The sequence below is a fragment of the Ilyonectria robusta genome (genome assembly GCF_021365365.1).
Source record: "Ilyonectria robusta strain PMI_751 chromosome Unknown BGZ61scaffold_121, whole genome shotgun sequence".
NCBI classification, from domain to species: Eukaryota; Fungi; Ascomycota; class Sordariomycetes; order Hypocreales; family Nectriaceae; genus Ilyonectria; species Ilyonectria robusta.
The window spans coordinates 1-25,141 of NW_025764555.1; the positions used below are offsets into that span (position 1 = coordinate 1).

Here is a 25,141-nt window from a genome sequence, read left to right on the forward strand (position 1 = left end):
TATAGACTTAATAAGATACTTCTAGACTTACTAATAAAATACACTCTCTTAGTATATCTTATTAATACCCTCTTTATTAATACTCTATATATTTAACTTAAAGCTTTTAATTATATTAACTGCTAATTAATTTTAGTTAATAGTAGTTTTATTTATATTTATATCTTACTATAAAAAGTAGAATCTATAGTTAGATTTAATATAATAATTAACTCTATATTAACATATATTAAAATTAATTAAGATATAAATAAAAAGAATAAGAAATTATAATATAATATTATAGGCTAGATAAAATTAACTTAAGAGGTAATATTACTATATTATAAGAATATTATAATAAAGAGAAAAGAAAGAAAGTAAGTAGGTATATAAATATATAAATATATTAATAGTTTTTATAGCCTACTCTATATACTCTAGTTATATATTAGCCCTACTTTAAATCTAATACTCTAGATATTTCTATTATAATTAAATAGCTTTAAAATTATAGACTTATAATATTAAGGTTTACTATATAAATTATATATAAAACCTTAATATTTAAGTTTTTATATTTTTAAAGCTATAAATAACTATAATAGGATTTTTTAAACTTTAAAAGTAACCTTTTTTATTATAATATAGCTATTTTAAAGTTTATATAGATTTTTTAAAATATTATAGCTATTTTCTATAATTAAATAAATAATAGTATTTTAACTGATTTTAGTGGGGAAAGATAATTAACTAAGAGGGTAATTAGTTAGTAGGTAGTCTTATTAGATAGCTTTAATAACTACTTAATGACCTTAAATACAGATATGTATTGTATGTATATAGCTCTTCTATATAGGCCCCACTCCTTATAGTTAGGGGGGTCTAGTTTTCCCTTACTTTCTAGTGCAGGCTAGCCGGCCGGGGGCTTGGCAAGCCCTGCTCGAATAGGCCCCTTATTCCTTACGTAACACCCTAGAGCCCTAGTATTCCATGCCTCCAATTTAACAGGTCTGACTTATCCAAAATAACCTAAGTTTAAGCGCCCGGGCTGCTACAAAGATCTACACAGTTAATATAGCAATGTTAAGTTGCCGACTTAATAGGATACCATTCCGATGCGATACTATGCTTAAATTGCATAAACTTACGGATCTAGAGGAGAAAATAATTGTTAAGTATGCTCTTAACCTAGATTTACAATTATTTCCTCCCCGGCTTTGCAATATAGAAGATATAGCTAATTAATTGCTTGCTAACTGCAATACACTTCTAGTTGGAAAGTGCTAGGCTTCAAACTTTATTAGGCGATAATTAGAGTTTAAGATATGTTTTATATATAAATATAACTATTAGAGAGCTTAATATAAAGATCTTAATATTATTTGGGGCTAGTTTCAGCTTATATGAAATATAATTGCAAAATACAGTATCTAGAAGTTAGATATTTATAACTTTAATAAGATTGAGTTTATAATAGGTATTATCTTAACTGGAATAATTATTATAAATGCTAAATAATATAGAAAACTAAAAATAGCTTAGCTAGAAGATAGAAAATAAGTTATTATAATCTAAAGTATTAATTTATAAGAGTGGGCAATTTTACTATTTATTATTATTACAGGCTAATATTATTTTATAACTTAATATAATAAAAGAATCTTATCTTATAACTGAGTTATTATAACCTTAAATAATAGCTGGATAATAAATAAAAGAGGCTTAAAATAGATTTAATACTTTAATAGATATTTAAAGATATATTCTTTTAGTTTTTATTGCCTTTTTATATTAAATAAATATAAAAGCTATTATTTAACTAAATTTAAGCTATATTATAAATAAAAAAATATTATTACTTTTTATATACTACTATATTTATTTTATATCCTCTAGCTACTTAATATTAGCTACTTTAAGCTACTTAAGTAAGCTTATAATTAATAAATTAAGAATATATTAAAAATCCAAATTATATATATTTATTTATTTATTTAGTATACGCTATTTTACCTTTATCAAGGCCTATAGAACTCCTACTACTTTATCGGATAGGGAAAAACCGTATGCCTAAACATTGGATGAAAACCCTACCCCTTCCTTCTATTTCTACCACTCTATGTACCCATAAGGTCACTGTAGAGCATACAATGCAACTTCGAGTCTGTAACTGGTAATGTTGGATTTAGGCAGCATGCATAGCATCTTAGTCATTGAGAGCCCACATGTATGTGTATTGTGCATATTGTCATCTAGGCTGACCCCGCAGCAGTCAGGGGTATTATATGCGCAGTTGACCGCCTTCCTATTCGGGCTGTGCTCGGCATGGTCACTCAAGTGACCGAGGTCACCTGATCATGTGCATGACTGTGCGCACGATCTATTCTAACACGCCCCTTCAGCTTCGCGGTCCTGCCGCGGAGCTGCACTTTGCTTCATAGCTCCTGTGCCCTTTCCTCAGTTCTTCTCTGTTCAATCTTATCCGTCAAGTCGATCAGCTTCAGTTGCTTGAGGAAGCCCGAGTGGCCGTCTCCTGAGAGGTTCTTCGTTAATCCGTCGGCGAGCATTCGGGTAGTAGGCGTGTAGATGACATTAACTCTTTCTTCGATGATTTCTTGGCGTAGCCAATGGTTGTGAATGTCAACATGCTTGAGCTTCGTGCGTAGTTGTACTAGTTCTGCAGTGACAAGGCGGATAGTCTGCTTATTGTCGCATTCGATTGTGATCCTTGCTGGTGTTGCTGCTGCTCGGCGAGCAGTCGGAGAGTTCAGGTCAACCTTCAATGCAGAGATAAGTCGGCTTGCAAAGAGAGCTTCCTTGGCTGCTTGGGAAAGCGCCAGGAGCTCTGCCTCTGTTGTTGACGTTGTAACTGTATCCTGTTTGTTGGCTCTCCAGGAAGTGATCCCGCCGAAGAGCTTCATGACGAATGCCTGAGAACTCCGACGATCCGTTGAGTTATCGGCGAAGCTAGCATCTGAGGCAACTTGCAGTCCGTCTTCTTCACTGCCGGCCGCAGCTCCGTATTCAAGGCAGAGACCCTTTGTTTGTATGAGGTATTGCAGGGCTCTGTCGGCGGCTCTTTGTTGCTGCGGTCCGGGGTTCTGGTTGAACCTAGCTAGTCGGCTTGCAGCAAAAGCTATGTCTGGTCGAGTCATCACTGCCGCGTACATGATCGTGCCGACCTTCCTGAGGTATAGGTTGACGCTGCTGGGGCTCGCTATTGTGTCATGTGGCAGAAGTTCTTCGCGAATCATGGGGGTTACCGTCGTCAGGTTCGGCGAGTCTTCGGGGAGCAGGCGGCGCATTTTATCGATATAAACAGCCTGTGACAACCACAGCTTTCTTGCTCTGCGATCCCGGATGACCTCGATCCCTAGGAACCATTGAAGTGGCTTGCCTCCTTCAATATTGTACGTTGTCTGTAGTTCTGCCATCAGCGACATTGCCTTGCTCTTGATGCGCTTAGGGAAACAGAGAACACAGTCATCCACGTAGAAGAAGAAGATGATATCTCCATGAAGCCAACAGCAGTCCTCGCCAGGCACTCGGCGAAAGCCTGCTTGCAGCAAGCCCTTTTCGAAGTGCTTTTGCCACAGCAGTGGTGATCGCCGAAGACCATAGAGAGCTTTCTGTAGCTTCAGAATCCTTCCTGGCTTCCTGTATCCCGCAGGCATTTGCATATAAATATCCTCATCCAGCTTTGCATGTACAAATGCATTGACTGCATCGTATTGCAACATATCGTAGTCGAATCGGTTGGCTAGGGCCATGAGGGTTCTGAATGACATGCCCGCCAAAGTTGCTGCGTAGGTCTCTCGGCCATCGATCGCTTGCTGGTCGCCGCGTATAACGAGGCGCGCTTTTATCTTCACGAATCTGCCGTGTTTGTCAAGTTTATAGACGTAGACCCAGTGGCAGCCGAGCACTCGTCGGCCTTTAGCCGAGGCTTTTGCGACTTCGATCCACGATTGGGAATCTGCATGACTTTGTAAATGTATTCTTTCTGCTTCAAGAAGAGCCTCCCGGTAGGGATGGCTTGCTATAGTCGCGTGCGAGCTGGGAAGGGTCTGCAACAGACGCCACGGTGTATTTACGCATGGCGGCCTTTCCCCCCCAGATACAGGGCTCTCCATCTGTAGAGGTTTTTGTGCCACTGCTGACGCAGGGCTCTCTAATCTCGGAGGTTTTTGCGCACCTATATCCTTCGTGATCTGAGGGCAGACTTGTCTTCCCCCGCCGAGTGCTCGCCTAGGGCTGGCCAGGCCTTCGCCGAACACTCTGCGGTTACTCGTGCGATGCTTGGGCGACTGGAGTCTCCCAGCTAGAAACGCAGCCTTGAAAGACTCACGCTGCTTCGCTGGTCGATCGGCGAGATCACTTTGGACCTTCCGAGCCTCACTTTGTCGATTTGCGAGTTGGTATGCGGAGCTCTCCTTGTTTTTATTCGGAGCATATTGCGTACCCGCTTCCAACTCGTGCTTGGCCGCTTCCCCACGCCCCTTCACACCTAGACCAGAGGCCAAGGTGTGGAAAAACGCGGCTGGCGGTGATAGGGGAGGTGTTGGGAGAGGTTCAAACTTAGCTGTGGTGTATTCATATGCCCCTTCAGATTCGGGCACTTTGCCAACAGCCTCGCAATTACTCGGCGAGTGTTCTCCAAACAGGTCATCGTTGTCTTCCCCTATTACTTCATCTGCTTCTTCATCAGGTGGCTGTGATAGCCACTGCTCAGCTTGTGCTTGTATCGCTACAAGTTCTTCGATGCGTTGTCGGATAGCTTCGAGGTTCTGTTGCCTTAAATCGTCTCGAAGACTCTCTGTCCGTCCGTCGAACAGTTGCTGCTCGTTGAATGAGACGTCTCTTGTTGTAAAGACTTCCTTATGCAAGGGGTTCCAGACTCTGAATGAGTTGCTTGACGTATAGCCCACTAGGAAGCCGATCCACGCCCTCGGAGCCTGCCTTTGAAGCCGGTTTCTTCGCAATTGTGCATCTGCAGTCAATGCAAAGACCTTGCAGCCGTATGCTCGAAGGTGTGAGAGGTCGGGCTTCGCTGAGTGGTCGCCGCGGAATTGGCGATGGAACAACTCGTACGGAGTCTTTCTGTTTCTGTGAATTGAGGGTGTACGATTATAAAGGTAGGTAGCAGCTTTGATCGATTCCGGCCACAGATATTCAGGCAACTTAGCTCCTGCACGCATTGCGCGGCTTTTCAGTATGATGACTGCAGCGATGCGTTCTGCCCCCCCGTTTTGTGCTTGAGTATTCGGGGCCGAAGGCTCGGCGCGTATTCCCCGAGCGGTCAGCAGCTCAGCGACTTGCGGATGTATTTCTGTTATCTCATTATCGCACTCAAACACTTTGACCTTAATGGAGTATTGCACCTCCAACATCTTGAGGAAGTGAGTGATCGCTGTGCGGATAGCGAGCGTTGAGCGATTGTCGGCATAGTAGTCCCATGAGTACCCTGTTGCTCGGTCCGTGAAGATCCATACAGACGTATAGCCTGCATAGCCTGGGGTCATCGGATGGAAATCTAGGGCTATTCGTTCTCCTGGTTTTGCTTGCGCTGTTGCTTCTCGGGGTGCTCTGCGGATCGCTCGGCAAGCCTTCGCTACACCACATGCATCGCAGTCCACAGTCGTTATTCGTTCACGGCCTTCAGGCTCGTGCATCTTCAGCCTGACGCCCCTTGAGGCCGTTATAAGGCAACGCAGGGAGTCTGGGCCTGGATGGCCGAGTCGTCGGTGCCAAGTCATTGTGTCCCCTAGCATTGGCTTTCTCGGAGTCCATGTTGTAAAGCGAGACTTCTTCTGTGGCTTGTCTGCTGTCATTGCCGCCGTGTGCTCCACGACCCTTCTCCGAGCGTTTGGCGAGTCTAACGCTCCATCTTTCCATTCTAAGACTTGTTGCCCTTGCTTCTCGTCGATAGTGCCTAAGAAGGACCCATCTGATCTCCGCAGACAGTTGTTACCTGGTCTAGTATCCCACCAAAGGCCTCGCTGTCTCAGCTTCGAGAATGAGACGAGGTTCGTGGTAAGGGATTTACACAGGGCAACGTCATAGAGAGTGAGCCTTATCGGCGAGCCATCGGCATCTGCTAGGGTAATAGTCGCTTCACCGTAACCGTCGATTGGCACTTGGGTAGTTCCTGACCAAAAGAAATCTCCTGGTTGGGCTGCTCGCAGGTTTTTCATTCGGCTTGTATCTCGGAAGATATGCAGGGTTGCTCCTGAGTCTAGGAGAACACAGTTTTGTAATGCGTAGTAGATGCCGGCTACTAGTTCAGCGTTCGTCATGCAATCCCTGATGATTAGGGCTGCGTTCGCTGTACAGGTGCCGACAGGTCGTAGTCAGGCTGATTTCTCTAGCTTGATCTTTCTGATCCGTCCGACTAGGTCGTCTTCGTTCTCTTCTAGCCGCTTGTTGAACCTTTCGGTTACATGGGACCGCGGTTCGAACCAGTCAGGTCTGTTCTCTGGAAAGGCGTAGAAGCAACGTGATAGTGGATGGAGTTGACAGCATGCTGGGCACTTGGCTTCTTTATCCGATCCAATGCTCTGACGCCGTCTCTTCTTGGTGTTTGTTCGTCGAGCATTCGTCGAGCTATCGGCCTCTTCTTGTGTGCCTCCTCCGCCGTGGAAGGCTCCCTGACTCACTCTTCCTCGCCGTGGGGTCTCCGGCCGTTTAGCGATCTCTCGGCGAATGTCTGCCATGACTGGGCCGACTGTTAAAGTACCTGCTCGGACTTGAGCTATCTGCATGACGCTGTATGCATCTGTCCAAGCCTGTAGGTGCGTTGACTGAAGAGCTGTTGTGAGGTCTCCAAGCCACTGATCGGGTTCTATTGCCTCTTGGAGGCCAACATCCTGAGCCTCGTTGATAGCATTCCGCCATCGCTTAAGCCAATCGGCTGCAGCAGTGTTGGTCTTGATCTTTCCTTGGAGTGGTTCTCCCAAGATCTCGCGGTATGCTCGGCGAGCCCTCTGCTTCCGCTGTTCGGTTGCTAGAGCAAACTCGTCATAGATTGACTGAATCCACTCAGGCAAACTGGTCTCTGGCTTGCAGTGATGCCGAGAGAGGGGTTCATCAAGCGTCTCAAGGACCCAGTTCCTTACGTTCTTTGTTCTGGTTTGGAATTCCTTGTGGCGCTTATTGCGGTGTTCGTAGTTGGCCCATAAGGCGTTGTACACTCGGAGACCCTTCTCGGGCAGCTCGCTGACATCTTGAGCCTTTAGCGTCATGTCGTCTTCATCACCAAGAGTGGGGTCTTCATCATCGGTCACGGCCGTAATGGTCTCGGTGTGATCGCTAGAGACTTGTGATTGCTCGGCGAGCCTTGAGCGAGTGATTAACGCTGGCTTCTTCTTGAATTGAGTGATATCCGGTGGAATTGGGGCCTTTGAGATCAGCTCCGGTTTGTTCTTCTTCTCAGGGTCAAGATAGTCCCAGAGGTCTTCGTTCATAGCTGTAGTCTTCAGGGTCTTGAACCACGTGATCCAATCCTCGTCTGTGACTAGCTCGATGCTTGTGGCGGTCGCCATGCTTTCGGCGACTGCTCGTCGGGCGCTCGTGGACAGCCTGCTGCCTAAAGCGGTAATTGCTGGTAGATATGATTGCGTATGAGACTCTTAATTGTTGGATTTAGGCAGCATGCATAGCATCTTAGTCATTGAGAGCCCACATGTATGTGTATTGTGCATATTGTCATCTAGGCTGACCCCGCAGCAGTCAGGGGTATTATATGCGCAGTTGACCGCCTTCCTATTCGGGCTGTGCTCGGCATGGTCACTCAAGTGACCGAGGTCACCTGATCATGTGCATGACTGTGCGCACGATCTATTCTAACAGGTAACAACACCTCAAGCTATTCCTCGCCATTAACACCTCAACCTTCTAGTCTTCCAACCTTCCTATTTTCTCTGGGTAGAGGGGGGGTTACCTATTTATAAGCGCAGGAATGCGCTGTAGTTAGCCTCTTATAGTGGGTTGGCCAGTCCACTTCCTAAAGGCAAGCTAGGGACCAATTAGCTTGCTACCTTAGGCCCGGTTAGCGAGTCGGATCCTCGGGTTCAATCCCTGTACAGGCTGACTTTTCTGCTAGGGGACGAGGCTAGCAGTCACAGCACAATTACAAGGATTGTGCCCTGGGCTGGATTCGAACCAACAACCTCTTGAAAAAAGGTCCCAAGCTCTTAACCACTGAGCCCCAGGGTAAATTATATATATTATTAAAATTAATTTCTTTTTTATATTTTAAGCTATATTTTAAAATATAATATTAAAAAAAAATATCTAAAGAGGTTTTTAAAATATAGAACTTATTCTCTATAATTTAAAAAGTATACTTTCTTACTTAAATATAAAATTATAAACTTTATTACCTATAAAAGTAGATTCTAAACTACTTAACCTCTAGATTCTAAAAACTTTAAATAACCTAATTAAAGCTACTTTATAAACTAATTTTATTAAAACTCAAATTAGTTATTATTAAAAAAGTTCTTTAATATCAATTTTAGCTACTATAAATCAATTTATAAAAGAGGCGCGAGGAATAATATACTAGATGGTATTATTAAAGGCAGAGGTTAATAAGCTTTAGAAGGTAAATGCAATACTTAGCTGGCGGCGCAGGGCGAAAAAAACACATCTCCGGCTTTCAGGGAGTATGACAGTAGCTGAGGGGCAGGAGCTACAAGATCAGAGGGAAATCGCTGATCAGATACAGCAGGAAATGCAGCAAAGTAATAGCCGGAAGAGGCGGACGGAGACGAGGGAACGGCGATGTGGAAGATGCAGGCAGCCTGGGTATAATGCACGCACTTGTTAAACTGATGTAGATATGTCTAGGGAAGAGGATAGTAATTGATTTTAATTAATTGAGATGTTGTGGTTATTTTATTTTAATATTTACTGGTGAAGGTTTGGTTAGGTATCTCACTCGCTTATCTGTCTTACTCACTTATCATACATGTTAAAAGAATAAAAAAAGAAAAGAAAAAAAGAAAAGAAAAGTAGTTTATAGTAAAAATTAAAAGAAGTTATTAGTATATAAAGTAGGTAAAAGAAAAGTAGTAAGAGAGGAAAAAAGTAAAGGTAAAGAGGAGTAAGTATAAAGATAAGGAAGAGTAGTATATAAAGAAGTTAAAAGAGAGTAGTAAAAAAAGAAGAAAGGAAAAGAAAAATATTAGTAAAAATAAAGGGAATTGATAGAGACACATGACACTTTTGATACAGATGCATAACTCTTACAGACGCATGACTTTTACAACACCCTATTGGCCAATCCCAGCTCTGACCCAGAAATACTTTTTGACAAAGGCGGTGTGACTAGCTCTCTTAACACAACTGTATTTTTGCTTGAAGTCTCTCTAGTGCTCTATAGCGCAGCGTATTAGGGCGTCTTAAAAGGTCTTGTTATTAATTAGAAGATTCTCGCTATCTAGTCCAGGATGCTATTTACATCAAAGATGAAGAAGAAAGAAAGAAGTTCCTAAGTGCCCCTGAGCTGTGGAACGATTTCTCATCCCTGATGCGCACGAGCCGAGTACGTCTTGCGGCACCGCCGCAAGGATATGGGCCCTGGCCCGTGACACAAGGTACTTAGAGTGTGGGCGGCAGAATCCTGGTGTACTAACAAATAAAATTTTGACGAATCATAGCTCTAGAAAGTCATGCGTCTGTAAGAGTCATGCGTCTGTATCAAAAGTGTCATGCGTCTCTATCAATTCCCTTATAAAAACCTAATAAGGCAGACTAATTATAGGTAAGTAACCTTCATTATCTCCTTAGTAAATTCTATATAGCTTGTCAATTCTATAGTTTCCCAAAGCCAAAATGGCCATCAGGACGAATGAGGATCTCGCTGAATCTAGACTTGTACTTGCTTATATTAAGCCCCTCAGCCTCCAAGATATCAACGACATCAACCACTTCAGTCCACTCACCAAAGGCCGGCAATGCCACTGTAGACGTTCTTGCACCGTTGTCAAGGAACCGAAGCTGAACCCACTTCCCCTTTTTCATAAAGTCGCTCAGATACCTTTCCTCTCCATTCGCATTCCCGACACGAAACTCAAAGTTCACAGCTCTCTCGCCAGTCATATTTGTAGACAGCGCCTCCCATCCTTCCGGACATATCATGTGTAGGGGAGTCGGGTACGTGTATCCGAATCCGCTGATCTGCTTGGCAAGTTTCCGGTTCGCTTCTGGTATATCGAGGAGCCTGTTCATTGCCTCCCGTACTGCCATCTCTGGCCGAGTATGCGCGAAGAAGAGCAGAGACTGTGCAGTGGTATTGTCTACCACACTTTGGGCTACAGGTAGCCTCTCAGACTCGTAGGTATCCAGCAGAGAGTCTGGATGCTCCCCACGAGCCACAGCACCGAGTTTCCACCCAAGATTGTACGACTCTTGGATGCCCGTATTCATCCCTTGGCCACCGGCGGGAAGATGTCTATGGCCTGCATCACCAGCGAGGAGAACACGTCCCTTGCGATACTCCGTCACACAGCCGGATTCATTACTGAATCGGGTGAGCATAACAGGATCGCTTAGGTGCCAATCCTTACCGGTGACCTCTTTCATCGCCTGGTTAAAATCTTCCATAGTGGGAGGCTCCGACAATGGCATATGGCCTCGGGAAGGCGTCCAAACCACCAGACGGACCCGTCCACTTGGCACGTTCAGATTACAGCCAATGACGAGCCCAGCTTGGTTCTTCGTGATGATGGCAGGGGGCATGGGCTCTGCCGGTCTTGCCTCAACGGACAACATTGTCTGCGTTCCGGCGTTGTGATTGTAGCCGAAGCCTGCCATAGTCCGAACAGAGCTGCGCCACCCGTCCGCACCAACAAGATATTTTCCGGTCGCCACGAAGGGAGATTGATCGCCGGCTGTCGAAGTTGAGGTGCCGTAAATACGGACCGTCGTTGCTGTCTGTTCCAAAGCTTCCACGTGGAAGCCTAGGCGGATCACGACGCCCAGTTCCAGCGCATGGTTCTCGAAAATTTCCTCGGTTTTGTACTGTGGTGCGAAGAGCACACAGTTCTGTTTCGTCTCGTCCCCAAAGGCACTAAACTGTAGTCGAGTCTCTAAGACTCCGTAATGCCACCAGGGGAGTCTCATGCCCTTGTCCATGAATTTGTCAAGAAGACCACGATCTTCCAGAATTTCAATTGTGCGGCCGTGGAGAACGCAAGCACGTGTCTCTCCGGCTTTATCCAGACCTTGCGTTCCAGTCAGATTGCGGCGCTCAACAATCAACACGGAAAGGCCTTGAAGACGGAGTTCGCATGCCAGAAAGAGCCCAACAGGGCCGCGGCCGACAATAATAACGTCGAAATCTTTGGTGTCCATCTTGTAAATGAAACGTCAACGGGAACGTAAGAATTTTGTTTTTGTAGGAAGTTTGTTTATAAGAAGTTGTTTGTTGAAAAGTGTGGAATGAACCTGGCCTAAACTGCAGAGCGTGTGATGGTATATTTTATACATAAAGAGACTAGAGCATTGTACTGAGTGATGAACATTAAATCCGAAATGCAGCCGCCGAAACCATATCGGCTTATTGACTAGAGCATTATACCGAGCGACAAACAATAGATCCGAAGTACGGCCGTTGAAACGACATCGGCTTATTAAATAGAGCATTATACCGAGTGACAAACATTAAATCCGGAATCCGGCCGCTGAAACGACATCGGCTTATTAACTGTGGGCTGATCCAAACTGACAAGGTAGCCAGTCCCGCAGGTGTTAAGGCGTAATTAGTGAGACTACGTATTCTGCAAAATAAAAGAGGAGACTTATACATATACAAAACAATGGGACGGTCCTCTTATAACGCCTCACACAATTATAAATGCGTTGTTTCCATTCCTTATAGGGTTTATAACAGATTCACTGCCTTTGCTTGCAGTAAACCTAGCTTAGAAACAAAGAATCTCCACTATTTCAGGTCACATGTGTTGTAACCCAACCCTTGACAGTAACAATACTAGATTGGTGGGAAAGCCGGACCTATAAGCCGGACCTATAAGCCGGACCTATAAGCCGGACCTATAAACCCGAACTATAAGCCCGGTCCAAAAGCCCGGTCCAAATCCCGAGTCTCTAAAGCTCAGGATGAAAAATCTCTGGTGAAACCAGAGAGCCCACAACTTAGCGCTGCATGCGACTTTTGTAGAACATAAAAAGCGAGCAACTCGGCGTGTATATAAGAAAGGCCGACGTCTTCATCCATTGACTACTCATTATCCTATCATCCACCTCCCTTTCATCATACTTCAAGCTATCACAAGTTATCAACATGCCTCTTCCCAAGATCGCAATCATTGGAGCGGGACCTAGCGGCCTAACGCTTGCCCGAATTCTCCAGATCAACAACATCCCTTGCACCGTCTTTGAAAGAGAAGCATCTGCGCACCTCCGTGAGCAGGGCGGATCACTAGACCTTCACGCAGAGTCTGGAATCCTCGCCCTTCATGAGGCCAATCTCTACAAGGAGTATCAGTCTCACGTCCGAAACGAAAGCCAGGATTTCGTCCTGGCAGACCGTTTTGGAAAGACGTACTTTTCCCATAAGGACACCGACACGGGTAGGCCCGAGATCGATAGGAAGGCCCTAAGACAGATTTTACTAGACTCCCTACCCGCGGAGTCGATTCGATGGGGACACAAACTCGAGCGCGTCGAAGAGGGAGGAGCGCTTCATTTTACGCATGGAAGCGAGAGCGGATTCGATCTCATCGTGGGGGCTGATGGAGCGTGGTCAAAAGTCCGACCCATGGTATGCCACCTGCAGCCCTTTTATTCCGGCGTCACGGGAGTGGAAATGAGGCTGCGAAACCTCGAGACCACCGACCCAAAGCTCTCAGAGATGGTAGGAAAGGGCAGCCTGTTTGTCTTTGGTGAGGATGATGGCCTTTCGATGATGCTACAGCGCATGGGTGACAAGAGTGTCCGTCTTTACACATTCATGTCCAAGCCGGAGAGCTATGCTAAAGACAAAGGCTTGGACCCCGAAGACCCCAACCACATACGCGCCGTTCTTCTTCAAGAATACCGCCATTGGGCTCCGGAGCTTAAGAGGTTCATCGACCTTTGCGGAAACGACATTGACCTGCGAGTACTCCATATGCTCCCAGTGGGCATACGGTGGCCGCATCGTCCCGGCTTTACTTTGATCGGAGATGCGGCGCATCTCATGACTGTCTTCGCTGGAGAAGGCGTGAACATGGCTATGCTCGATGCTATGGAGCTGGGCAAGTCCATTGTCAAGCATCCCGACGACCTGGCCAAGGCTGTAGAGGAACATAAGGAGAAGATATTTCCACGAGCCAGGGAGATGCAGCAACTGACGTGGGATTTTAAGCTGGACTGGTTTGGACCTGGGGCTTTAGCCAAATTCAAGAGATGGATGGAGAGTTGGACCCAGGAAGAGAACAGCTGACTGGCCCAAACCTAGAGATGACATGTTGGGGACGCCTCTGGCATTAATGGGGCGAGGTTGGAACATCGAGGTGTATTTTCAAGTTGCAAGAACAAATCGTCTTTCTTAAGCTACGTCTATGCTCAGCAAGAGTATGCTATTTACAAGCAGCTCATGAGTGTCTGCCAGCTAGCTGTAACTCATTTCTGGCTGAGCAATGTAAGCAATATCGTAATGCTGCCTGAGCAGGGTTCTTCTCCCGTTATTGTTGGCCACAGAGAATAGCCAAGTGAGTGTCAATTTGTCCATTGACCATTACGATGGTCTTGTTTGGTCGTGTTAGGCCTGACAAATAACTCCGGTCCCGACTAGAGTAGAGATGCATTTTCAATGTCAGTGCTTTCCATCACATCCCGAAGATAGCAGCCGTGTGCGCGAAGCCTGTGAAGGGGATAACATGAGACCGAAATTCATTCGTTATTCTCGCGACAACGCTGAGAAGTTGGTCCCAGAGCCAACGGCGGCCCATGATGCGGTCTGCTACTATAATATCTTATTGTATCTACCCTATTATATCATTCTGAGCTTTCTCTTGTTCGTCTATTTATCTTTATCTTGCTTTCAGCTTCTCATTAGATCCTGCCTTAATTTTACTTTATTTTGCTTTTCTTCGCGTAATGTTGTTTGAAATTGCTATCTAGTTATATTAATTGGATTAATCAAGCCTGATCACTGGGCTCTGCGAAGCGGGATAAGTATGATGGCGGTTACAGAAAAGATTAAGGAGACCGGTTTGCATTCGGCTTAAGGTGTGGCTGTGACTGTGGCTGTGGCTACTTATCGGTATGGCTGATAAAGAAGATAGAGTCCCCATTGGTTCTGTAATCTCATTAGTTCCGTCTGTCTGACAAGGGGGATTGTGAATTTTATAATGGATCCCATTGGCTTGTCTCTATACGAACAGGGAGGGTTGTTCATTTTATTCTCCATCCTATTGGTAGCTAGAAGCCTGGGCTATTAGAATCAATCTTATTAGTTACTCCCTTTGTCACCATTAGCCACTGAGCACGGACGCTGCGCTTAGGCAAAGTCACCATCACGTGCATGGACCACCCATTGATGATCTGGTCACTGTCTACTCTTGAACACGGAATAATAAAATGTAGAGAAGGATAAAATACATTTTATAGATTGGAGTATATTTTATACTATCTAGTCAGGCGTCTGACTGTTTGCCTTTGCGTGTATCTCTGTGGTGGACTTATTATATATTTTATTCCTATTTTCCCCTGCCACGCCTGCGCGCTCGCGCGACCGCATCGAAGGACAGTACGATTTGTAAACCCGAACCCTGTATGCACTACCTCTTACCTCTCTCTCTCTCTCTGTCTCCCGATCTAGGAACTCTTAACGATCACAATTCAAACCTCTCAAGTGTAACAGTTCGGCTCAGATACCCGGGTCCGCTACTCTATTCGGGCACCCGGGTGCCTATGTATCAGCCGCCGGGGCCAGCGGACAGAATCCCCCGAAGATCAATACATCCACAAAGCTAAGGGTACGACGGAGAGAAATCCCGGATTCCGGATTCCGTCATGCCACACCCGAGGTGCGGGAAGTTCTGCTTATCCCCGCAACCCTCCTTGCCGACTGTCGACTCAGGACAGGGGCAATCTCAACCCATGACGGGCCCGGAACGCGCACTGACGTACAGCGCCTGCATCTAGCTGCGAACCCGACTTGTAGATGATTCTAATATCTACGAGTCTATAAAATACAATAGCAACATAGAACTACCAATACCATTCTTCATGAGACACTCGCAACAATGACGGACCTAATTGATACTCCCGTAATTATTATCGGCGGTGGTGGCTGCGGCCTCACCTCCTCAATCACGCTATCCAATCTCAATATCGAGCACATCTTGTTCGAGAAGCACCCAGGTACATCGCTCCTTCCCAAAGCCCATTATCTCAATCAACGTACTTTGGAGACGCTGCGCCATATGGGGATATCTGACGAAGTCACACGGATATCGTGCCCCCCTGAGCATATGTCTCGAGTCGAATTCAGATCATCCCTTGGTGGCGATGATGTGACTGATGGCCGCTTGCTTGGTTACAACTCAGCTTGGGGCAACGAAATTGGTGGTCCTGACTATGAGACATGGAGGTAAACTTTTGTACGCTGCTGCGATTGCGAAAAATGGCTGACTTGATCATTCCCCAGACGCGATTCGCCAGCCATCGCTACCAACCTCCCGCTCCTCAGGCTAGAGCCGATTTTCCGTCGTATTGCGGAAAAACGCAATCCTGGCCGCATCCTTTTCAACCACAAGGTGGCAGACTTCGAAGAGAAAGATGATCATGTCTTGGTTACTGTGGACCATCCCGATGGGAAATCCGTTACGTACCGTGCTCAGTACGTAGTTGCTGCCGACGGCGGAAAACTATCAACGCCAAAGCTCGGCATCAAAATGGAAGGGCCTACCAAGATGGTGGATTTTGTTACTACACATTTCAAAGCTGATTTGTCTAGGTACTGGGATGGTAAGTCTACTTCACTCCTGAAATATGCATTATTCTGTCTCACATTTAGACTACAGATCGCACTATATTTACTCATTTCATCAATCCAGAGGGCGAGAAAATGGCCAATTTTGATAGCGGTCTTCTTGTTCAGATGGGACCGACTTGGGGTCGCAAGTCGGAGGAGTGGGTTCTCCATTTCGGTTTCGCAGTCAGCGATGATACACGCTTTGACAAAGAGGCCTTGCCTCCCCGGATCCGTCAGCTTTTGAAGCTGCCCGATTTGGAGATGGAGATTCTGCAGATCAGCCATTGGCTTCTCGACCGTGTGCTTGCAGATAAGTATCGCAAAGGGCGAGTCTTTATTGCCGGAGATGCAGCTCATCGGCGCCCACCTACGACAGGCCTAGGACTCAACACGTCTATAGAAGACGGTCAAAACCTCGCTTGGAAGTTGGCGGCAGTTCTCAAGGGGAAAGCAAAACCCTCTCTTCTTGACACTTACGAATCTGAAAGACGCCCAGTAGCGAAGCGAAACTGTGACTGGGGTCTTTTCACCTTTAAGAACCTGCAAGTGGTGCAAGCTGCTGTGGGACTGGTACCTGGACAAACAGACTACAACCGTCAACGTTTCAACGACATCTTCGAGGATAGCCCCTTCGGCCACGCGCACCTGGCCCACATCCAACGAGTGCTTGATACGCAGGATATCGAGTTCAGGGCCCATGATGTAGAGTTAGGCTTCGTCTATGAGGAAGGCGCTCGTATCCCCGACGGCACAGACCCTCCTCCGCTTGACCCTACAGGTAGGACTTACACTCCAACATCTCGTCCTGGTCATCGATTGCCACATGCATGGATCGAAAAGGAAGGAAAGGCCATTTCGACACACGACTTGCTGGTCTTGGGCAAGCACGACTTCTTTTTGATCACCGATGAAGATGGGAGTGCTTGGGTTGAAGCAGCAGCGAAGATCTCCAAGACAACGGAATGGAAAATCGGCGCAGCAAAAGTCAGAGTGCGACCACACACCAAGGGCTCGGACTTCCACTACGACTGCCACAACCAGTGGATCAAGGTAAGGGGATTCAAAGACGGCGGCGCGATACTTGTTAGGCCCGATAACTTTGTAGCCTGGCGAAGCCGCTCTGTGTCTGCTAGTTCGGAGGACACACTGCGTAGTGTTTTGGCGGCCTTGTCGGGACTTGCTTCGTAGCTTGGCGCACAGCACAACGGTCGTTCGGCTCAGACTGCAACGGGAACGTAGTTAGGATCCAGCTCGGAATATGTCTTTTGAAATCTGCACTTTCTGTTTTCTGCCCCTTTAGAATTTCACCAGCGAGCGGCATGCGCGTACTACGAAGAGATGTGTTTGTGGGGATTCCCGGAGATGGGGCCCAAATAGATGAGAAGGCTTATTAAGCCTGCTTGGTCCGGCATTTCGTCTTTCCCCGCACTTTTCTTTCCCGCTCCCGTCCTTTCCCCACCGCCCGCTCTTCTTTCCCGCCCGTCCTTCCTTCCCGGCCTTCCGAAGTAATTTCCAAACCACCCTCCCTACACCAACTGACTGTATCGCAACATCCGAATGAGACTTCTTCCATATGACATTCCAGAGGCAGAGTCCACTCCGCACATCGTGTTAGCCGCCTATCTCGTGCTCGCCAAGGCCACGAGGCCGCGGACCGCCGTCTACTCTTGCCTCGGACCAACCTATCGCTGGGGAAGCTGTCTGCAGTCTGCAGTCTGCTTGCGCCAAGTCAACGCGACGCATCATCTTTCTCTGTGCTCCATGATAAGCCATGGCTTGCGAGTCCTGCCGCGTGAAAAAAACCAAGTGTTCGTGAACCTCTCATCAGTCCCCTGTTGGGCCATGCATCCTGACATGCTGCGATTCCCAGGCGACAAAGCGAAGCCTGCCTGCAGTCGATGTAGCGTAAGTTGGAAAACATGTACTCCTGCAAGCTTCTGTGGCACCAAATCGATGCTTCTAAGCTTACTCAATTGAACAGCTTCGGTCGATTCCATGCAAGTACGTTCGAGAGCGACAAAAGAGGCATCACCTGGATAGCGCCGGTGAGTTGATATGTCCTTTATTTAGCCATACACTCTTCACATTGTGGTCATGGTTGGGATGGTGGCTAAGCCGCATATAGAGGTGGCAGCAAGGCTGCACCGAATGGAAAATCTGATACAAGCCATCAACAACAATCCAGAGCCAAACGGGCAACACGCATCGGCCAGCCACTCTGCGAGCCAGAACAGAGATCCACAGAGGACACCAACATCTGCAAACTTATGCTTTGCTCCCAGCCCAATCAGCTCAGAACCGTGTACAGGAGAAGCTTTGCCGCGGGCCCAAGAGCTCAGCGTTGAGGATATGAATACGGAAATGAACACTGAGTCCCAACCGGCACTATTTGTCCCTGATATTTCCAATTCTGCTGCCCCTACGATCATCACGGCAAAACGTCGCAAGAGAATGAGACCTCAAGCCGACCTGTTAGACCAAATTCTTTCTAAAGATGGGCGGAGTGACAACGCCGACATCAATGCAGCTATATGGATTCGGACAACAGTAAGCTTAAATGATGTTTCGGCATAATCAAAAGTTTTGCTAACATACTTGTCACCCCCTTTCAGGCTGGTGACGAGTACATTGGTACTTCAGCCCTTCCTTTCTACCTTGGACCAATATCTTAACACTTATACCCTCGCTAGGTCCTTCTTCCGGTCTCTCTCTATTCTCAGAGCCGGGTGTACGTTGGCTACAGGACAAATTTGGTGCAAATCAAGAGTTGTGTGATAAGATCAAGGTTATTACTATCGACATTGGACATCATCTTCAACTTCTGAAATGCTTACCCTTGGCTTGGAGTCCCACTGATAGAGCAAGACCAAGAAAGCCTCTCCCAACTCAAGACGTGATATGGAAGTACGTTGATGGTGCGTATGACAACAGCAGCGTGCTCTCTGCTCTGAGCCCTCCCGCCACTTCTGCTTACGGTTCTCTCTGCAGGATATTTTGAAAAGGTCCAATGGTGAGTCTGAATTCATAATACTACCCACCTTGGCAGCACAATCTTAGTGTGGCTCAGGATGTATCCTATCTTGAACCGGTCTGCATTTGAGAGCCGTTTGGGGGGCTGGCTCGAGGCCCCCACCCATTGCGACGACGCGTGGTGCGCGCTCCTCAATGCTGTTTTAGCATTAGGCAGTCGAGCTATGCTCTCCGCCGGAACATCCACGGCATTCGAACATTCAGCGCAGGAGGGCTGGGACTACTTCAGAAATGCGGTTGATCTTGAAATGAACTTGGTACATGAAGGGACAAGCTTAACGGCTATACAGGTATGCCATCACTACACTCCTGACATCAGACCTAGACTAATGGCAGACATGGTCTCAGGCACTCGTCGCTATGGTACGCTACCTCTCTAAATACTAGCTCGTGGTTTGTCTGTTGCTCACAGACTAGCAGACTGTATATGGACAGGGCCTTTCAAGTCCCCAACGGGTTGAGTATTCTTACTGCTCGATAGCTGCACGAATGGCCCAAACATTGGGTCTAAATAGGCAACCATTGGCAGCTTGGAAACTCTCCGATGAAGAAATCGAGGAGCGCAACCGCCTCTTTTGGACAATATACATACTGGATAAAACCATTGCACTTCGATCTGGACGAACCGCCGTAAGCAATCTTTCATCTACTGCTGTTAACTTTTCTAGCTTTACTTACAATCTTATAGGCCATAGATGATGATGAAATCAGCTGCGCCTTTCCTCGGGGCTTTGCTGTTATACAGCGTAAACAACCCGAATTGCTACATGGTGACGACCAACACTATGAAGACAATCGGTTTGACTTTTTCCTGGCCCTCGCTCGTTTTGCTAGAATTGCCGGAAGGATTTCGAAGAGGCTCTATTCTGCCAGAGCTTTAAGCGCGCCATCTTATGAGCTGTCGTATGTCGCAGCAGAGCTTACAGCTGAGATGATCAGATGGCGAGACGATATTCCAACAAGCTTCAGACCTGGACATTGGTTTGCTCCAGCTGAACTGCCCCGGCACGTCTCGTTACTTCAAGCTTTGGTAGTCAACTTCGGCTATAACTACGCTATATGCGCCATTTCACGGCGCTTCAGCGGCATATTTGTTCACATGGAAGCAGAATTCCCTGTGACAAATGCGGGCAAGGTCCGCGCGGTGACAGCTACAATGTGCCTTGAAGCGGCAAGATCGATGATATTACTTACAAAACATCTTGATGTGGAAAGCCATACACCTAGCTGGTAGGCAACGAATGAACTGCCCCGATTTCTTCCCACCCTGACTAAGACATCCAGGCTCCTGTTCTATTACCCAATGACTGCACTAACGACTATTTTTGTTCACGTCGTCGGCGACCCCCAATCAGACTCAGCAGGCAATGACGTTGCTTTAATGGAAGCAGCTGTTGGACACTTCGGACGGTTGGAATTTTTAACTGCCGGTGGAACTGCATTCACGAAGATTGGGGAACTCGTTCGTTTAGCCAGGAGCGTTGTGGAGGCTGCACAGAGTTCGGATGAGAGTCAAACTACAGATGATCGCGAAAGGACCGCTCAACTTACGACTTCACCACAGGAGGATTATGAGGCAGAAGACGTACCGATTTTAGATCGAACCGCGGATGAGACGATGAATATTTCTCAGAGTACAGATCTTCAAGCCCCGAACATCGGCCAAGGTATGTCTTCTTCCATGGGCATTTAAAGTCTATTTATCATTGATACTGATTGGCTTGAAACAGACTACCTATCGTCCAGGTTGTTTTCCGAGATCACTACGATGGCAGACAACATTATGCAGCCTGCAATCGCTCCTAATAATACGAACAGCCATTTTATGCCGGACACACTGATAGCTACGACGACATCTGATGTGGATCTAGAATGGCTGGAATGGCAAGTCAGGAGTCAGCAGCATCTGGATCAGGATTGGTCTCAGCCGGATGTAGAAGCTCTGGTGGAAGAGATGCACCAAAATTTTGCTACATCTTCTTAAAACGTTGAGGCATTTATGCTCTATTACTATTGGAATCGAGAAGAAAAGTCAGTGTTGTTTGTTAGTCACAGGTTTCATACTTACGCAATTTCTCCGCTCTCCCATTTTATATTTCGCACAGAGCACCAATAAGTGGGATCAGTGACTGGTTGTTTGAGGTTAGAAGATGGTCGGAAAATCACCATAGAAGCAAGCATCACGTAGAATTCAATGGCTTAGAACGGACATGAACAACGGCAAGATCCGCTTGACCAAAAGAGACCTGCTAAATAATCTCCCCAACAATCAGTGAGTAGTGACGCCTACAGTCAGGAGAATATTGATGCTAACAATTTCCAAAGCCTCGCAGACAGCAACACCGCCGGAATTTCCTTGCGTGCAACATTCTAGTGTCTAACTAAAACTACTCGGACAACGAAGAAGCTCGGCATAGAGATTTATCAAGCCGACATCGACAGAAAGATGTCGCCACTAATCAAATATGCAGAGAGCCTTCAATCACTGTACTTGTGTCTGTGAAACGTTGCGAAAAGACACCATTCTTCGTACGAATGCATGGGAACGGACATTGAGACCCACCCGCTTACAAAATTGTCACAGACAAGCAGTGGTGAAAGAAGCGATACGACGCCACCCGGAAGTTTCATATACTTTGGAACGAGTTGTTCCCCAAGAGCGTGAAGCGCAATGCGGCATGATGCTCCGTGAGGCACTATATTAGGGGTCAATAAATATATAATCTAGCGGAATCAAAACATATATGGCATAGATGCCAAGGCCTTCCGTCCAGAATGCTAGATTGAGTCAGACCAAAAGCAACTGATGGTTATAGAGAAGAACATGCTAGTGGTACGTTACAAGCCTTTCTCCGAACACGTCTCCATTATGCTATCAAGGAAGATCCCGTCAAACTGTGTTGTATAGCCATCTTTCTGCCCAGGAACAGGCTAATAAGAATCACAGTTTGGCTTTGGTATAAGGACTTGCATAGGTGAGTTATGTCGTCAAAGCAGGCTTTCCAAGCTACAGATGAGCTTTTCTAGGCAATAACATCTCGATCATGTAAATGGGCCAGGGTTTTCTATGAGTATTGCACGATTTCAACCATCAGTGGGCATTAGAATGCTCAATGTGGAATGTGAACATACTGGTTTGCTCGGCAAACAGGTGTTAAAGTGCGCTTCAGTCTACGGAGGGTCAGGGGGCTACTGCCTGCTCTTTGAGAGCAGAGCTGTTCATAGCAATCATATTCGCTTGATTAAGGAGAAGAGACTGCTGCTCTAGCTTGCTAGGAATAGGAGAACTAAATCAATCGATGAGGTCAGATTCCTCAAGGAGTACAGGACGATACAAGGTCAGGCCCCTGGCTCGAAGAGCTGCCAGCTTAGGTGCTGCGCATCTGGGTGTCGATGGAGAAGTCATAGGCAGGGAAAGTTTAGGTTGGAAAAGTTAGACTAGGCGCAAAAGGTAGATGGGTCAATCAGGTACGATGAAAAGCTTGATAAAAAGAAAGGAAATTTAACTCAACGAGCCTCGATATGCAAGATTCAATGCATGATAACATAGTAGATTCAATACACTTTGAGGGATGAAGTTTAATGAATAAATTGTCTTTAGGCTTAAATATCTCGAAATCTGTGAAGGCTCTGAATATGTTGAAGTTCTAACGCTGGAATTCACCAATCTGAGCCATCTGCGTTGTATCCTGAAGAACGTTCTCGACACTGGTAGTGAATCTCGCACTTCCACTTGATGTTGAAGCCTTAGACACCGTGGTATTTGTAGAGCCCGTTTCTTTACCCACGGCAACAAGCAAGATATATTTGATGCTTTCTTTTGTCGCTGTATTGGCGTCTTGGGACGAGGACCGCCACGCAACGTGGCCGTCCGGGCGGACAAGTACAACATCTCGTTCCCAGATCCTCCGGACCTGAGGTTCGTCTGGAAGACGGACAGCTCTGAGTGGAATCCCTAGCTCTTTTGCGACATCAGAGAAGCTTTTGGCTGTCTCGCCACCAGTGGTGAAGTCAACAAGGGTATAATGAAGACCGTATAGATCCGTGATACTTGTGACAGAATCCTTGAGAAAAACGTGTGGAGCGCGGCTGCCCGGCCATGTCGAAGGGACGTACTCGCGGGGAGTCCAAATAGGCTCGATACCATATTCGTCGTGATTGATAACAGGCGAATCGTTGAGTCGATATCCTATCTCGATGCCATGGTCCTTGTTCTCTCCATCCTGTGCTAGAATCATTTGCTCGATCTCTTCTCGGAGCTTCTCTCCCTCCGCATCTTGTGCTAGCAGTACTTTACTGCCCTTCTGTTTTACCATTTGTGCATATTTGAAATGGAGCGACATGTGCACGCCAGATCTCTCCACGTTTCGAAGAGCGACAGGACGGCGTTCAGTTCCATAAGATTGAAGAAGAGTTTCGCCAGCATAACCTCTCAGGTACGCTCCTAATTTCCATCCAATATCATACGCATCTCCAACACCCATGTTCATACCATATCCGCCGGTAGGAATATTCTGGTGAGCTACGTATGTCAATGAATGAAAGATCGGGTGAAAAGAGAGACTGGAAAGCGAATCTCGTTAAATTTGACATGGAAAGTAACGTACCAGAATCCCCTGCAAGGAAGACGCGCTGATGAGGACTTATATACTCATTTGCGACGACCAAGTTCGGCCGGAATACACTTGTGACGAGAATCTTATCGACTTCGATCGGGTATCTCCCGGCACTGCCACCTAAAACTGCGTAAATGACCTCGGTGGGGTCGAGTTTAGTTGTATCTTGGTCCAAGGATACAGGGTAATGGCAGGTCCAAGTGTCAATTTCATCTTGACTGATGATGGCAGCTCCAGTGGTGAAGAAGATGTGCCAAAATTGGCCTTGAGCTTGCAAGCGCGCCAAGTCTCTCGACTTGAAATGCACGAGAAAGACAGCACTTGGACTATGTGCAAAAGTTAGCTGCTGGAGGAGTGGGCTTACTCACGCTGTATTCACTTACGTCGGACCTCCAATCAAGCCTAAGCCGATAGATCTTCTAACGCGGCTTCCTGCGCCATCACAAGCCACCACGAACTTGGCGTGCACGGTATGTGTCTGCCCAGTGGATAGCTCGGTGATTTGACTAATCACCTTTTCGGGCGTCTCCTCTAGACTTTCAAACTTCCAGCCAAAATATGACTCGATGAGTGGATTTTCCTCGCAAAGGGGCTTGAGCCAGCGCTCGAAAACCGATTGTGAGCATCGCTGGTATGGCTCTCGTGGCATAGAACCATCGTTTTGCTCTTGGATGCGTTTCTTCCATTCGGCCGGAGATGGTAAATCCTAGATGAAATGAGCACCGACACCAACCACGGCAGAAAAGCATGGCTGATTCTTACCCAGCGGGCGAGTCTCTTTCCCCCTTCGCTCAAACCGCTGCTGAACAAGACGTTGAACGAGTATTTTTCGTCGACACCTACGGCGGCTGTTAGAATCATAACATAAAGGCCCACAGACCCACGATTTTCATACCTATCCTCCTCAAAGCGTCGGCAAGGCCCAAGGTCCGCAACAGTTCCATAGAGCGGCAATTTGTGATGTCCATCTTGGGCCATTTCGTAGTCTCATAGTTGCGCTCGACAAGCATGCATTTCTGGCCATACCGGGCGAGCTGCAACGACGTGATGAGACCGACAGGACCAGAACCAACCACCAACACTGGAGTCTCGTGGACGATGGGAGTGGATGATGCCATTGTGGTTGTAATGCTGGATTCACTGTACTCGTACGTGATAGAGAGGTAGCACGTCTAAACCCCGCGTTATATCTATCGGTGCAACAGGGAGTTAATTGAAAAGAAGAAAGTGCGTAACGCTTAGGATACAGAGGGCGGGCTATTGTCGAGCTGTTCTGCGTGCTACGGCTCCGAAGGTGACTGGACATCGTCTTTCTGGAATGGCTCCTGGTAAAACACTACGTAGTATGACTCATAGCTCCGCACCTTGGCCGGGCCACACAGTGGAACATGGGTTCCAGGGTTTCAAGGGCGGACTGGGAAGCCTAACTCCGGCACCCGTACGAATCCCCTTGAGTGTGCGGAGGATCGGACGCGGTATAAGCCCTATATCACCCCGGCATAGGGTTGTCGATACTTCGATTACC

At 46.8% G+C, this 25,141-nt stretch overlaps 6 protein-coding genes and 1 pseudogene across 7 annotated transcripts; 4 read left to right on the forward strand and 3 right to left on the reverse strand.

The window, feature by feature from the left end:
* Positions 1–8,122: 8,122 nt before the first annotated feature.
* Positions 8,123–8,195, reverse strand: BGZ61DRAFT_t218 (annotated as a pseudogene). Its single transcript has one exon. The product of its transcript is annotated as a tRNA-OTHER (tRNA).
* Positions 8,196–9,798: 1,603 nt separating this feature from the next.
* Positions 9,799–11,340, reverse strand: BGZ61DRAFT_376332 (putative monooxygenase; the record flags this gene model as incomplete). The annotated part of the gene is made up of 1 exon (XM_046242491.1): positions 9,799–11,340. The coding sequence occupies one exon, from the start codon at positions 11,338–11,340 to the stop codon at positions 9,799–9,801; it is 1,542 nt and encodes a 513-aa protein (XP_046093145.1).
* A 949-nt stretch (positions 11,341–12,289) lies between these two features.
* BGZ61DRAFT_488037 (putative zeaxanthin epoxidase) lies at positions 12,290–13,432 on the forward strand (the record flags this gene model as incomplete). Its single annotated transcript, XM_046250061.1, has 1 exon — positions 12,290–13,432. The coding sequence occupies one exon, from the start codon at positions 12,290–12,292 to the stop codon at positions 13,430–13,432; it is 1,143 nt and encodes a 380-aa protein (XP_046093146.1).
* A 1,807-nt stretch (positions 13,433–15,239) lies between these two features.
* Positions 15,240–17,158, forward strand: BGZ61DRAFT_376316 (FAD binding domain-containing protein; the record flags this gene model as incomplete). Its single annotated transcript, XM_046242490.1, has 3 exons — positions 15,240–15,586; positions 15,644–15,963; positions 16,020–17,158. The coding sequence occupies 3 exons, from the start codon at positions 15,240–15,242 to the stop codon at positions 17,156–17,158; spliced, it is 1,806 nt and encodes a 601-aa protein (XP_046093147.1).
* Positions 17,159–17,426: 268 nt separating this feature from the next.
* Positions 17,427–21,203, forward strand: BGZ61DRAFT_469689 (fungal-specific transcription factor domain-containing protein). The gene is made up of 13 exons (XM_046247984.1): positions 17,427–17,778; positions 17,841–17,875; positions 17,952–18,015; positions 18,096–18,517; positions 18,583–18,601; positions 18,661–18,885; positions 18,959–18,980; positions 19,038–19,290; positions 19,349–19,363; positions 19,421–19,630; positions 19,689–20,230; positions 20,285–20,667; positions 20,731–21,203. Exons 1-13 carry the CDS (start codon positions 17,742–17,744, stop codon positions 20,982–20,984), a joined length of 2,481 nt encoding a protein of 826 aa, XP_046093148.1. The 5' UTR covers positions 17,427–17,741; the 3' UTR covers positions 20,985–21,203.
* Positions 21,204–21,377: 174 nt separating this feature from the next.
* On the forward strand, positions 21,378–21,705 carry BGZ61DRAFT_376333 (uncharacterized protein; the record flags this gene model as incomplete). Its single annotated transcript, XM_046242492.1, has 2 exons — positions 21,378–21,493; positions 21,585–21,705. Coding segments are annotated over 2 exons (237 nt in total), but the record flags the coding sequence as incomplete, so codon positions are not given.
* Positions 21,706–22,647: 942 nt separating this feature from the next.
* Positions 22,648–24,734, reverse strand: BGZ61DRAFT_542385 (FAD binding domain-containing protein; the record flags this gene model as incomplete). The annotated part of the gene is made up of 5 exons (XM_046255181.1): positions 22,648–23,522; positions 23,608–23,942; positions 24,000–24,322; positions 24,379–24,455; positions 24,512–24,734. 5 exons carry the CDS (start codon positions 24,732–24,734, stop codon positions 22,648–22,650), a joined length of 1,833 nt encoding a protein of 610 aa, XP_046093150.1.
* Between the last annotated feature and the right edge of the window lie 407 nt (positions 24,735–25,141).

What these genes read in the sequence shown, in the direction of transcription:
- BGZ61DRAFT_469689 (XM_046247984.1), top strand. Translation starts at nt 17,742, where the DNA reads ATGGCTTGCGAGTCCTGCCGCGTGAAAAAAACCAAGT. An exon ending in GATATGGAAGTACGTTGATG is followed by an intron (nt 18,886 to 18,958) that starts GTGCGTATGACA and finishes TTCTCTCTGCAG; the next exon opens with GATATTTTGAAAAGGTCCAA. An exon ending in GAAAGCCATACACCTAGCTG is followed by an intron (nt 20,231 to 20,284) that starts GTAGGCAACGAA and finishes TAAGACATCCAG; the next exon opens with GCTCCTGTTCTATTACCCAA.